The sequence below is a fragment of the Pleurodeles waltl genome, chromosome 9, assembly GCF_031143425.1.
Source record: "Pleurodeles waltl isolate 20211129_DDA chromosome 9, aPleWal1.hap1.20221129, whole genome shotgun sequence".
In the NCBI taxonomy this organism is placed as follows: Eukaryota; Metazoa; Chordata; class Amphibia; order Caudata; family Salamandridae; genus Pleurodeles; species Pleurodeles waltl.
In genome coordinates this window covers 505,111,296-505,126,971 of record NC_090448.1, presented here as the reverse complement: position 1 = coordinate 505,126,971, position 15,676 = coordinate 505,111,296, and the positions used below count along the sequence as shown (strand labels likewise).

Here is a 15,676-nt window from a genome sequence, read left to right as displayed (position 1 = left end):
ACTTCAGAAACTTGCAGCTGCAGAGATAAGAAGCATTTTCATGCATGTATTAAGCCTACTGTACAGAAGGGGAAGGATTCTAATGCTGTCTTCTCCAGCAACATGTCTCCCAGTGCCGATACATTCTGTTTGATAGGTAAAGATTCAAGCTCTTAATTAGAACTCTGATCTTCATCACAGGCTGTTTTTATGGGAAGGTGGTGTATGTAAGTTGATGCTGTAATGAGCATTGTCTCAGGTACTAGCTATGAATCTTCTGGGTAGATTCAACCAAATCAAGCTATAGCAATTTGGTAGTGTACAGTTGTCTGATGAATAATATCTCAAAGTTCGGGTCACTAGCAAATTTTCCCAGGCTTCTTCTTTAATAGCTTTCTTCCAAACTCCATATTTTTATAAATATCTCTATATCTGGAGACCTCAAAATTATAACAGGGTATTCCCTCTTTAGTGAATGAATAAGATTCTCATGTGCCTTAGTACAGGAAGAATCAAACCACTTAAAAGAAATGGAGTGACTAATACATCTATTAGTAAGTGATTTACTTTCAATAGACACATTTTGTCAAACGAATCCAAACTCTAATCAGCATAAGAAGCTTAGTTAAGACAGGTGAAAACCTCACTAGAACATTCAATCACTGAATATTTATAGAAAAAATGAAGGTTTATGGATTCCCACTGTAGTCTAATACAATTATAATTGATAGTATCTGCTCAAGCAATAACTGCTGGGGTTACTAGTAAGTGTGATTTTATTAGAAATGAAACACTGAACAATGATCACTAAAACGACTGACAAGAATAGACTGGGCTAAAAATTAACTTACACAAGTAACTTAAAGATACAAACATATACAAACACTAAAACATCCTCTTTCAGTATAGATAGGGGATTTTTGAATAATCAAAAGTAACAGCCTACCGCACATTACTAATAATTACAGACATTGCCTCCCCTTGAGGATCTCATTTGGACTTTGTTAGTAACCATTCTTGGAAGCCATGTGTTTTATGTCGTCTCTGGACTTCAATAATGTTGTTCATTAACTGAAGCAACTCAACAACATTAGAAAACAAATTTTACAGATCTATTTTTGCAGAGGTGTGTTGGTTTTAAAGTTGAACTATCCAGAACCATAAACATAGGCAAAGCCAAAAGGTTTGGTTTTAATGTCCTTATGTATGCAGCGTAAGCATATGAAAACCAGACAAGAAACTAAAGGTTGTAAAACAGTCCTTTATACAGTTCAATGTAAGCACTGGAGTGGAGGTGAAAAGGTACATTCAACAGCATTAGTGAAAGACACCCACTCAAACGGGCAAATCAAAAGCGTAATTTCAAAGTCTCAAGCCAATATCTGAAAGAGACGCGTAGACGCAAAGCCAGTGGTTGAAAGAAACCTACAAAAAAGGCGAACCCTATATATATTTAAGCAGTAGGCAAGTTTGACAGATGTGCTGTCGAACCCAGACCTAAAAATCACAATGAAAGGATTGTGATCAAGAAGCAACTTGGTGTGACTGCGGATACCAAAGAGCTTCATTAAAAACCCTTGGTTTCAGACATTTCGGACCGTGAAGGTTAAATTATTGCGAAAAAAAGAAACCACTCTCGTCTCAGCAGAAAGGAAACTCACCATTCTTACTACTTCGGGGTACGTCTGTTCGGTCAAACAGCCTCTGCTTATCGTGATGTAGTCCACCAGTTCATTGAGTGTAGAGCGTTTGTATTCTTTCATTTTAAGATCGGAAAGTGTATCCATAAAGTCAAACAACACACAGCACTGCTGAAGCTTCTTCAGGAATAGTTCCGATTGCTCTGAATTTGGTACGTCTATGAAAGAAAACCAAATACATAAAGGTGAGGATGTGTACACTTGTGAAAGGAAACAACCAGTACAAACTTTAAACAAGAGATTCAGATGGTAGCACCGCTAAGAAACAAGACCATCACTTTTCCTTCAGCGATATGCATTCCACCTAGGTGCTTGAGGAAAATGACACAGTGAGTTACTCACTTTACCTATGTTCACTACACCACGACCACTGAGTTTTTTTTTTCTGAGGATAAATACAACATTAGACAACTCTACTTCCCCCACAACCAAATTACAGGATACAAAAACACGTATGCCTTTGTGGTTAACATTTCCTAAAAATAAAGGACGAGAACAGCATTTGCCAAAATTCAGCAAAACAAGCACTTAAGTTTAAAGTAGTGTACTACAATGTCTTGTATGGGTATTTCTTGCTAAAATGGTGTACTGGTATACAGCTGCCAAGTTTCTAACGTCAAAGTGACACTAGTAAGGACAGTCCCAGTTTTTCATAGAATTCTGGATATAGTACTCCTGGTTTTATATGTGGTTAAATAAGACTCCAAGTCCCAGAACTCTAAGAAGAAAAAAAAAAACAGAACAGGCATAACAAGTCACACATAGACTTGGGAACCTTAGCATCTAATTGCGGTCAAGAGATCATGACAGTTCTCAGCCACAATGCATTTTAAAGCGCCAGAAGCCTGTGCTATGTCAAATTTATTTCGAGAGAGCACCTTCTCAAATAGTGAATGGTGTTCACAGTTAGTGTTCAATTATCTATGCTTCTGCCTCTAATTCATGCTGCTCAGGGAACAGCTTCGAGATATACAGTAAAGATCTGCAGCAACCTAAATGGCTAGACCGAGCAATCGATAAAAACAAATCACCTGGAGCCTGTTAGCTTAGCAATGGTTTGCACACTACAACCCCCTGAAATGCATTATATATATATATGTGTGTGTGTATATATATATATATATATATATATATATATATATATATATATATATATATATATATATATATATATATATATATCAAAGCAAAGTGGCTCATTCAAATGGTGCCGCGCTCACGTTAGTTTTCATCCCAAATCTCTGATTAACAGTATTCCTTTGGGTGAATTTATTAGAATGAAGAGAAATTGTTCTAATGAGAAAGATCTATTACTGAAATGTGATGAAACATATGAAAGAGTGAGGACCCGAGGATACAATGAAAACATCCTTAAGAGTAATCTAAAGGCAATTAAGTCTAGAAAACGAGAGGAACTTCTGTTCAATAAAAGAGAAAGAAATTCGAAGGAAGCAGTGAGAATGATTATGAGGTACACAAAAGAGAGAACACATAAAGAATATTTTGTGTAAACATTGGAAAATAATTAGTAGGGACTCGGATTTGGGACCCTTAGTTGGCCCCAAGCCTCTGTTTTCATACAAAAAGGCACCTAGTATCAAGGATATGGTAGTTAAAAGTCATTTTGTCTTAGAAAAAGATTGTAACTGGCTGGAAGCGGAGCAAAAAGGATTCTTTAAGTGTAATAGTGGTAAGGCATGTAAAATAGGGAAATCATTGAGAAAGGTCAGATTTCCAAACGGACAGGAGTTGGTGATCAAACACAAAATTACATGTAACACCAAATTTGTAATTTACATCATAGAATGTCATTGCGGCCTTAAATATATTGGCAGCACAATTTGCATGTTGAAGAAAAGAATCCTGGAAAATATCAGAGCGATTACTCATAAGGATTATACATATGCAACAGCCAGACACTTACAGAAAACATACACAGAATGACTGGAAAACTTTAAGATACTATGGTACGGATATTCCAGAACACGAGAGGGGAGGGGATTGAGTTAAAAAGTTAAGGCAACTTGAATCGAGATATATAATTCAGATGAAAACCAAGGCCCCATTCGGGATTAATAATGATGAGGAACTTTATGTCCACATGTAGGTTTAGAATTTAAATACATCTTGAACATTTATTTTGAGATGCCAAATAATGCTGGCTTTGAATCTTTAACATATCAGAAGATGACTCTCTTAAGGAACATATAATAACATCTAGACTTTGAGCATAGGCTATTTATTGTTGTTGAAAGTTATAAGTGATTATATTGTTTAAAGTAAGGATTTAATTGTTTAGAGTGGGACAATGATTAATAATATGAGGAAATATTGTTGACTCACTTATTTATTTGTTCTTTTTTTCACTTAGTTATATTTTCAAATTGTGATTACCTTGCGAGTATTTGTAATAGTTAATTGAATTTAGTATAACGCAGTCCTGCATATAATAATTGGTTTAAACAATATTTAAATTTGTATATACGGATGGAAGATTCCGACATGCATTGCTGTTATCAATATTGTTTAAAATTGAAGAATGATAATAGGACCTTTTAGCTTGTAAATTATGTGACCAATTATGTAAGCGACTATACTGCTAGAATTAATCTGTGGAATTGTCTACAGTGTGGTTAAGGATGACATAAGAAGTGAATTTTGTTTATGTATTATTCCCCACAAAATAATATTTTTGATATTTTTGATTATTTGTAATTTTGCTTTATGAGAAATCCTATACATTATAAGTGATTTGAATTGAGTAACATTTGGTTGAATATGCTATATACGAACTACAGCTCCCAGCATGCACTGACATTGTAAGAAGATTTCACTATAAAAAGGTTTGAATGTTAACAGGACGCTTGAACTCGAAAAAGACCTTGTTCGTTTGTTTGTTTTCAGTCTTGGAATAAAACAAGAGTTATGGACACCTTGATGGAGTGCACTTCCAACTTTTATATACACATATACATATACAATACATATATATATTTATTCTTTTAAAGAACAAGGGGCAATTCAGTTACCATAAGACCTAGGTAACAAAATAATTTAAAAGAACATTCATCCCTTTATCCTCTACGGTTCCCTGGATAGACTGGTCTCGCTCTCGGCCACGGTTGCCATGTACAGAGGACGAGACCAGCTCGTCCTGCCCTGTGCCCACATAGGGAGGGGCGGACGAGGCAGGGTGGTTAGGAGGAGGGGCAGAGGGGGGGGTCATTATGCCTAACCACGCAAGTAAGGTACCATTTTTATTGGGAGACTTGGGAAACACAGAATTGAAGCACAAGTGTTATTGCCCCTTTTTCTTTCTCTACATTTTTTCCTTCCAAATGTAAGACAGTGTTTAAAAAGGACATCTGTTTTGAGAAATGCCCTGTAATCCATATGGTAGTATGGGGACCCCAGAATTCAGAGATGTGCAAATAACCACTGCTTCTCAACACCTTATCTTGTGCCCATTTTGGAAATACAATGGTTTCCTTGATACCTATTTTTCACTCTTTATATTTCACCAAATTAATTGCTGTATACCCGGTATACAATGAAAACCCATTGCAAGGTGCAGCTCCTCATTGGCTCTGGGTCCCTAAGGTTCTTGATGAACCTACAAGCCCTGTATATCCCGCAACCCCAAGAGTCCAGTAGACGTAACTGTATACTGCTTTCAAAAATCTGCCATAGCTGGAAAAAAGTTATAGAAGAAAACTTGGCTCTTTTTTCCACCTCAATTTCAATATTTTTTGGGGTTTTAGCTGTTACTTTCTGTAGGAAAACCTTGAAGGATCTACACAAATGACGCCTCGCTGAATCCAGAATTCGGTCTACTTTTCAGAAATGTTTAGCTGTTCGGGATCTAGGATTGGTTTCACACCCATTTCTGACATTAACTGGAAGGAGGCTGAAAGCACAACAAAAATAGTAAAATTGGGGTATGTCCCAGTAAAATGTCAAAATTGTGAAAAATGTGGTTTTCTGATTGACGTCTGCCTGTCCCTGAAATCTGGGAAGATGGTGATTTTACCACTGCAAATCATTTGTCGATGCCATTTTCAGGGGGGGAAAAAACCCCACAAGATTTCTTCTGCAGGGGGGCGGAAATGTACACCTCAACTTTCTCTGAAAATTACAAAATCATCTAAAAAAAAAAAATTACTTCTTAGAAATACCATGATTTTTTATTTGATTATTCCATTTGAAAATCACCTAAGAAAAACATACTGACTTTGATTAAAGTATTCAAGAATGAAACAGTGCTAAAAAACAATGCAGCAGCGCAGTGATAGTGAAGTAAGTGACTGAACCCTGCAATAATGCTGTACAGTCTATGTACATAAATAGTGACCGATTAAGGATACAGCAGTGTTATATGCACACTCTGAAACAGAGTAAAAAAAAAAAACTAAAAAAAAACCTCAAAAATCACACAAAACTAGTACCCTATTTTTGTGTCAACTTTTCAACCCTATACAATTATTTATACAATGCATCATCAGGACGAAGTTGGGAAAGCAAATATGAAAGAAAAAACACATATCAATTTGGTTTATAATAAATTAACTTATAATTTGAAGAGAGATAGGAGGCACACAAACAAAACAAAAAACAAAAAGACTACCCAACAAATAATGTATTGACTATCAATTAGTACACACTAGAATTAATCCATCACACAGGTCGTAAACTCATCATTATAAAGATGTCCAAGTCTGAAGTAAAAAAGCATTGATTAGACGCTGTACGGGGGAAAAGTCTCAACAGCATAAGCTCACGTAAGTATGGGAACACAACAAGTGTACATGGCACCTTCAGGTTGAATGTAAATTATAAAGGCAGTCCTATATGGCGGTCAGTGTAAACTGGACCGGAATGATATCTTAATGAAGTGGCCATAGATGTGCCTTGGTACAAAACGCAGTGCGCAGAAGATGTAGTAAATAGCATAAAAGCATGCCCTCCAATGCAATATTAAACCGGTATCAAAGATACGAACTAAGGGCCAGATGTAGCAAACGTTTTGCGACACGCAAACGGCAAAATTTGCTGTTTGCGAGTCGCAAAACGCGTATCCCAATGCAGAAATGCATTTTGCGAGTCGTTACCGACTCGCAAAATGCATTTCAGACTCGCAAATAGGATGGGGTGTTCCCTTCCTATTTGCGAGTCGCATTGGGATGCAATACCATTTGCGACTGCATATGCGGTCGCAAATGGCATCGCAGTTACCATCCACTTCAAGTGGATGGTAACCCAATCGCAAATTGGAAGGGGTCCCCATGGGACCCCTTCCAGTTTGTGACTGGAGCCCAAAATATTTTTTCAGGGCAGGGAGTGGTCCAAGGGACAACTCCCTGCCCTGAAAAAAAAACGAAACTAAAGGTTTCGTTTTTTTTTTTGAAGTGCAGCTCGTTTTCCCTTAGGGAAAACGGGCTACACTTCAAAAAAAAAAAAAAACTGCTTTATTTAAAAGCCGGTCGCTAACATGGAGGTCTGCTGACGTCAGCAGGCCTCCATGTTAGCGAGTGCTTATACTCGCAATGGGGCCGCAATTTGCGACCCACCTCATGAATATTCATGAGGTGGGTCATTGCGACCCCATTGCGAGTTGCAGTCGGTGTCTGAGACACCGTACTGCATAGCAATTTGCGACTTGCAAATTGCGAGCCGCAGGGACTCGCAATTTGCAAGTCGCAAATTGCTTTTTTCCTACATCTGGCCCTAAATGTTGCAATAGCTTCCCAGTTTTAAAAATTAGACTGGATTGCCATTTTGGCGAGGTGGGCATTAATCAAAGGTCATAGGCACAAAAAGTGGTGCACAAAAGGTGTGGGGGGAAAAACATAAGTATGTCTTCCAATGCTGTGTTGCACCAGTATCACAGGCAAGAACTAAATGGTACAACTCTCTGGTTGGAAAGCAAAGAAACTAAAATGCTGTCTGAGAAATCCTCCTAACCTGCTGGGTTCGGGACAGTTCAAGCGGGGTAAAGGACTTGCCAAATTCTGACATAAATGGGTAACTAACAGATTAAGGTGCTTTATCTGCCCAGGCGAAAAACTATTAAACACTTTGGCATTAATTAAATTGTTTGTGCAGCTGCGCATGCTACTAATATAGACCACAATGCATTTTGGAAGCATTGTAAACAGTGAAGTATCTTGCTTTTCCAACCATTTAGTACACCACCAAAAATACAGAAAAGAGATGACTTGGGGGCTAGAGCACATAGATGCCTAGAACAGCAAGGCCACCTTTGGTGCAGTTGCAGATATCATTATCGAATCAGATGCCAGTAGATGGGGCTGGGGAGCAAGACGTGGCCCTGTTTTTATGAGGGCAGAGGATTCCAGAGAGTTACAGCTTCACATCAATTGTTTGAACTCTTGGGTGGGTCATTTGCAATCAAGAAACTATCTCCTCACAAAGCACAGTGCTGTATTATCATGCGGATGAACAACATTTCTGCAGTGAGATACATCAAGTTGGAAGGTTCCCAGTACAATCTGCTAGCGGAATTTGCCAGGGCTTCTGGCATTTTTGCCTCCAGAGTCATATCTGTGATTGCAGAATACATTTCGGGAAGAGCTAGCATCATTGCAAGTTTGAATTTGCTCTTCATGAGTGATTCTAGCAATTGGAGACTTAATTCCCGATCTTTCCTCTCCCTCAATCATCTGTGGGGTCAGCGTTTGGCGTATTTGTTCAACTCACATCTGAACATTCAACTGCCGATATTTTTCAGTTAGAGGCTGCACCCACTAGCAGCGCGCTCCAGAGCTTTTTACTTCAAAGCTGGGAGGGAAAACCGCATTATGCCTTTCCCCACTTTATAGCGATTCTTAGAGTCATGGCCCAGATGCAACGACGACGGGCAAAACTGATTCTGATGACTCCTTTATGGAGAACGCAACCTTGGTTCCCTTTGTTGTTTGAGATGTCAAGCGAGAGGCTGATTCGGATGCTGAACTACCAGGACTTTTTCACAGACCCAGGAGGTAGTTTGCCTCACCTGCTAGTAATATCAGGACAGCTATCTCTCATAGCTTGGAGAGTTTCGGTAGATGTTGGCATATGCCAGGTCTTTTGGAACAAGCTTTGTTTTACCCTAAGCAGTCTTAAGCACCAGGCACTGATAAAAGATATGAGATGACATGGCAACAATGGGTTTGCTGGGGAAGCTAACAGGGTGCAGAGCCCCTGGAAGCCAACTTGCATCTGAATATTAACTTCTTCTCAATTAGCTGACAAGGATTGCGTACCAATCCGTCAACAATTTCAGTCCTCTACTTCTGCAGGACCCCACCAGGTGGATGGTAAGCCAGTACGGGAACATCTCTTCATTTGTAAACTTCTACAGGGCTACTAGCTGGTTCACCATCCCAAGCAGAGTTACTCTCTCATGGAAGGTGTATGCAGTTCCTCTATTTCGGAGAACCTGGACAGCGATTGAAGATCTATCTAATGGGTTTAGGCATTTGGTGTGGTGCACTGTGGAGGCAATCACTTAGAGGACCCACATAGCAACACTGGTCATACTCTGGATGGCTATATTACTGGATACGGATTTCATGGACGGTAATACTGTGCAAACTTTGAATATGTATGATAATGAAAGGCCAATAAAAATATATATTTTTTTTAAGTAACCACGGAGCAGCAGCGGAATTTAGAAAAATTCTCAATAAAAGTGCTATCATTACATTGGTCTATCATTAACAAGTTTTTTTAATCTCAGTCAAGTCAAAGGACTTTCTTGTCCCACTAAAATCCAAACAAACTGTATATAATTCATGCGGATTTGCTTTTGAAATTGCTCATTTGAGTCATAGTTGTGTCCTCTGGGTTCTCATCTTCAGAGTGTTAAAGTTTCTTGCATTTTTGCCAAATGACATTGCCAGAATTATCAGGAAGTTCCAGCACACAAAGTTCTCACGTTCATTTTCCTGCATTTTTTCAGCAGGTGTTTGTTTGTTCAACTGGTAAATATTGAAACTCAGGTTTTCATTTTTAACACTAAGCAATAAATGGAGCAGCACCTTGATTTTTTTTTTTTTAAACAAAATGATAGACAAATAACCATAGAGGAAATTTTTCAATGAAACTATTCCTTAGTACAACCAGCTTGGTTGGAAAATACCCTGGAAAATACAGACATACATACGGGTATGTCTGTGTATGGAGTGGGCCAAATTGGGGGCTGTGGACCAGGGAGATGTGGTTTTGTATTCTAGCATCCCAATTGGTTTGTCTTTTATGCATAGGGTCACAGCAGATATTTGACATTTTTCTAGTCCCTATTTTTACTGATGTTCGGGCTTTGTGCCCTGTGGTACTATTAACCAGTGCCAGACTGTATATGCTCTGGTCCTAGAATGGCACTGATAACACTGAGTTCACTCAACTGATCTATTTACCTGACCTATAAGACCATTGTAGATGGAGCAAACAATGCACCTATGGCATATATGGGCTGCAATGTGTATTTATACCATCCACATATATGACCACATATGTCTGCCAGGAGCACCACTGTGCTCTGTCTAGGCTGTAGTTTAAGTGCATTGTAGATACAGGTGATAGGAAAAATGCCTTTGCATTGTAAGAAAAGCTTATTTTTATATATTCAAAAGTGTTCCCTAAATTATGAGTAAGGAAGCCAGCAGGACACCAACATATAAAAATATAGAATACTACATACTGGGACTGGTGTGCTCTCACAGTGAAATAAAACCCAAAAGCTATTGCAATGTGTAGGCCTTGAAAGACGTCCCTGAACAGGCCTACATGGCATGAAAGTACAAGTTACGAAATATCTGATAGAGACATATTCTAGTTGCAGATTCCTTACCTTAGAATTTTCCCTCAGACGTCAGACTGAATCCAGAGATTTTTCTTCGAGCAATACCCTTGCACATCAGTAGGTGGCGTAGGTCAACTCCGCAGGCGTTGCAGGCGTCATGGTCACCGTGATGACGTCGGGAGTAGTACATAGACGCCGCCCTCGTGCAGTGACATCAGTTTCTTTTAACGAATTTCCACGCCAGAGCGCAGAGCGGCTAAGAAAACTGAGATTGGTGTGTCAGAGCTAAGGACCTGAAAGAGGGAATCCCTGTCCTTTGAAATCAGTTCGCAAGCGGGGAGGATGAGTAGGCGGTAAGGAATCTGCAACTAGAATATGTCTCTTCCAGATATTTCGTTACCGAAGGTAAGTAACTTGTACATCTGATAGAGACTTCTAGTTGCAGATTCCTTACCTTAGAATAGATAACCAAGCAATGCCATCCTCGGCGGTGGGCCGCGAACCAAGATCATACTAGAAAGTCCTGCAGGACCCAACGACTAAAGTAGCCTCCACGACGGACAGGACTATCCAGGCAGTAATGCTTAGCAAACGTGTGCAGGGATGCCCACGTAGCTGCCTGACAGATATCCAGGACAGGAACTCTGCGTGCTAACACAGTGGAAGCAGCAGTTGCTCTGGTAGAATGAGCACGCAAGCCTTCAGGAGGTTGCTTTTTAGCCAAAGCATGGCACAGTTTGATGCAAAGAAGCACCCATCGAGAGATGGTGCACTTTTGCACCGCTTTCCCTTTCTTCGCACCCACATAGCAACCAAAGAGTTGATTGTCCACCCGGAAATGTTTAGTACAATTGAGGTAGAACGCCAACGCTCTTTTTGGGTCCAGACGGTGGAGTCTCTCCTCCTCATGGGAAGGATGTAGGGGTGCGTAGAAGGTAGGGTGTACAGACAAGTATGGAGGTTTTGAAGAAAGGGCCTGAAGCTCGCTCACCCTGCGAGCAGAGGTGATCGTGACCAGAAAGACAGTTTTGAAGGTGAGGAGCCGCAAGGGACAATTATGTATTGGCTCAAAGGAGGTACACATTAAGTAAGTAAGTACAAGATTAAGATCCCACTGAGGCATGATGAATGGAGTGGGAGGAAATAAATGGGTGAGCCCTTTTAAGAACCTACTCACAATAAGAGATTTAAAGAGTGAGGGCAGATCTGGAAGCCTAAGAAAGGCGGAAATGGCAGACAAATACCCTTTAAGGGTGCCCAAAGCAGAGCCCTGCTGGGCTAAAGAAAGAATTAACAGAAGAACCACTGATAGAGGGGCAGACAGGGGGTCAATAGATTTGTTGGTACACCATGCCACAAATGTATTATAACGACAGGCTTATACAGCTTTAGTCGATGGAGGCCTGGCTGCCAAGATAACATTGCAGACGCCAGGTGGAAGGGCAAAAGCCGTCAACTGTTGCCGCTCAATCTCCATGCATGAAGGCGGAAGTTGGACAGGTTCGGGTGGAGAACAGTCCCCTGCTGCTGCGACCGAAGAGGCAGTCTGAGTGCAGGATCTCTGGACATGCTTAATAGCTCTGGATACCACACTCTTCGAGCCCAGTCCGGAGCCACCAAGATAACTTGGGCCCGGTCGTACTTTATTTTCTTGAGAACTCTGGGCAGAAGAGAGATAGGCGGGAAGGCGTAAAGGTGGCCGGAGCTCCACTCGAGACGAAAAGCATCTCTGAGCGAGTGCCGTCTTGGAAACTCCAACGTGCAAAACAGCTGACATTGCGCGTTCTCTGCGGAGGCCAACTGATCTAACCAAGGCTCTCCCCACTTGAGAAAAAGACCTTTTGCCACCTCTGGATGGAGATGCCATTCGTGATCGACTGGGTTTGTCTGCTCTGGCGTTGAGAGCCCGCCAGATGTTGAACCATCAGGGTAATGCCCTGATGTGCCAGCCATGTCGAGAGGCCCGCCAGATGTTGAACCATCAGGGTAATGCCCTGATGTGCCAGCCATGTCGAGAGGCCCGCCAGATGTTGAACCATCAGGGTAATGCCCCGATGTGCCAGCCATGTCGAGAGGCGTAGTGCCTCCTGACAAAGGGTCCATGACCCTACCCCGCCTAGGTTGTTTGAGTACCACATGGAGGTAGTGTTGTCTATGAACACCTGCACCACTTTCCCTTTGAGAGAAGGGAAGGAATGCTTTTAAAGCAAGCCTGATCGCCCAGAGCTCCAGCATATTTATGTGGAGTCCCTCTGATCTCCCCATGTGGCCGCCCCAACCTAGAAGTGACTCATCTGTCACAACAGAAAGATCTGACTGGGGAAGGAAGAGGGATCAGCACGTTTATAGTGAACCCCAGCTGGTGCAGGAGGTTCGCTGTAGTCTGAAGGTGTGAGACAACTGTCTGGGGCGAAGGCTCCTTCAACAGCCAGTCGTCGAGGTAGGGGGAAGCCTGAGACCCCTAACCTACACCACTTTCCCTTTGAGAGAGGGAAGGAATGCTGTAAGGATATGCCTCCTTGGCATGGTTACCCCCTGACTTTTTGCCTTTGCTGATGCTAAGTTTTGATTGAAAGTGTGCTTGAACGCTGCTAACCAGGACCCAGCACCAGTGTTCTTTCCCTAAACTGTACCTTTGCTTCCACAACTGTCATAGCCCTGGCACTCAGATAAGTCCCTTGTAACTGGTACCCCTGGTACCAAGGTCCCTGATGCCAGGGAAGGTCTCTAAGTGCTGCAGCATGTCTTATGCCACCCTGGGGACCCCTCACTCAGCACATGCACACTGCCTCACAGCTTGTGTGTGCTGGTGGGGAGAAAATGACTAAGTCGACATGGCACTCCCCTCAGCGTGCCATGCCAATCTCACACTGCCTGTGGCATAGGTAAGTCACCCCTCTAGCAGGCCTTACAGCCCTAAGGCAGGGTGCACTATACCACAGGTGAGGGCAGTGTGCAATTTATTGTAACATGCAGCCACAGGGCATCTTAGAGATGCCCCCTGAATACCAACCCAACTTCTAGTGTGGGGCTGACCAGTTTCTGCCTGCCTGCCACAACCAGACAAGTTACTGGCCACCTGAGGAGAGTGCCTTTGTCACTCTGTGGCCAGGAACAAAGCCTGAACTGGGTGGAGGTGCCACTGTAATACCTGGCAGTGAGCCTCAAAGCCTCAAAGGCTCACCCCCTTTGTTATAGCACCCCAGGGCATACCAGCTAGTGGAGATGCCTGCCCCTCTGGCCACTGCCCCCACTTTTGGCGGCAAGGCTGGTGGAGATAATTAGGAAAACAAGGAGGAGTCACCCACCAGTCAGGACAGCCCCTAAGGTGCCCTGAGCTGAGGTGACCCCTGCCTTCAGAAATCCTCCATCTTAGTTTTGGAGGATTCCCCCAATAGGATTAGGAATATGCCCCCCTCCCCACAGGGAGGAGGCACAAAGAGGGTGTAGCTACCCTCCAGGACAGTAGCCATTGGCTACTGCCCTACCAGACCTAAACACACCCCTAAATCTAGTATTTAGGGGCTCCACAAACCCAGGAAATCAGATTCCTGCAACCTGAACTAAAGAAGAAGGACTTCTGACCTAAAAGCCTGCAGAGACAACGAACGACAACAACTGCTTTGGCCCCAGCCCTACCTGCCTGTCTCCAGAGTCGAAAACCTGCAACCAGAGACACATCCAACAGGGTCCAGCGACCTCTGAAGCCTCAGAGGACTGCCCTGACCCCCAGGACCAAGAAACTCCCGTGAGCAGCGGCTCTGCTCAAAAACAGCTACATCTTTGCAACAAAGAAGCAACTTCCAAAGAACTCACTCTTCCCGCCGGAAGCGTGAGACTTCACACTCTGCGCCCGATGCCCCCGGCTCGAGATCCACAGAACAAGACAGGGAGGACTCCCTGGCGACTGCAATCCCGTGAGTAGCCCGAGACGACCCCCCCTGGACCCCCACAGTGACGCCTGCAGAGAGAATCCAGAGGCTCCCCTGACCACGACTGCCTGTAACAAGGGACCCGACGCCTGGACCAAGCCCTGCACCCGCAGCCCCCAGGACCTGAAGGAACCGAACTTCAGTGCAGGAGGAGGTGGTGGGTGTCCCGAGAAGCCCCCTGTGCCTGCCTACACCGCTAGAGTGTAGAGTGACCCCCGGGTCCCTCCACTGAATCCTATCTAAAACCAGACGCCTGCTTTGCACACTGCACCCGGCCGCCCCTGTGCTGCTGAGGGTGTGTTTTGTGTGCCTACTTGTCGCATCCCCCCCCCCCCGGTCTGCCCCCGAGGACACGGGTACTTATCTGCTGGAAGACTGGAACCCGAGCACTCCTGTTCTCCAAAGGTGCCTATGTGTTTTGGGCACCTCTTTGACCTCTGCACCTGACCGGCCCTGAGCTGCTGGTGTGGTAACTTTGGGGTTGCCATGAACCCCCAACTGTGGGCTGCCTATGCCCAGGAACGGAGGCTTGTAAGTGTATTACTTACCACACAATCTAACCATTACTTACCTCCCCCAGGAACTGTTGATTTTTGCACAGTGTCCACTTTTAAAATAGCTTATTGCCATTTTAACAAAGACTGTGTATGATATTGATTTAATTCAAAGTTCCTAACTTACCTGTGTGGAGTACCTTGCATCTTTTGTACTTACTTCAAATCTTGAACTTGTGGTTCTTAAAATAAACTAAGAAAATATATTTTTCTACATAAAAACCTACTGGCCTGGAGTTAGGCAATAAATGAGGAGCACACACTCAAAGACTGTGTGTGTACAACAAATGCTTAACACTACCCTCTGATAAGCCTACTGCTCGACCACACTACCACAAAATAGAGCATTAGAATTATCTAATTTTGCCACTATCTTACCTCTGAGGGGAACCCTTGGACTCTGTGCACACTATTTCTTACTTTGAAATAGTATATACAGAGCCAACTTCCTACAAATGCTTTCAACGCAAGCCTGATTGCCTGGAGCTCCAGAAGATTGATATGGAGCCCAGACGCCGCAGGAGACCAGAGCCCTCTGATCTCCGCCTCTCCGGTGGCCGCCCCAACCCAGAAGTGACGCATCTGTCACTATAGAGAGATGTGGTTTGGGAAGGGAGAGGGATCTGCCGTAGACCCAATGTGGATTCAAAAGCCACCACAGCACGTCTTTCGCAGTCCCCTCCGAGATCTGGACCATGTCGGAGA

The 15,676-nt window shown here is 42.9% G+C and overlaps 1 protein-coding gene across 6 annotated transcripts in view; it reads right to left on the bottom strand.

The window, feature by feature from the left end:
• PPP2R5E (protein phosphatase 2 regulatory subunit B'epsilon) overlaps nt 1–15,676 on the bottom strand; it is a 350,454-nt gene that overhangs the window by 230,363 nt on the left and 104,415 nt on the right. For all 6 annotated transcript variants that reach the window (XM_069207367.1, XM_069207369.1, XM_069207365.1 and 3 more), the window contains exon 3: nt 1,641–1,837. In XM_069207367.1, the coding sequence (XP_069063468.1) occupies nt 1,641–1,837 (197 nt within the window). The remainder of the gene's footprint in view (nt 1–1,640; nt 1,838–15,676) is intronic.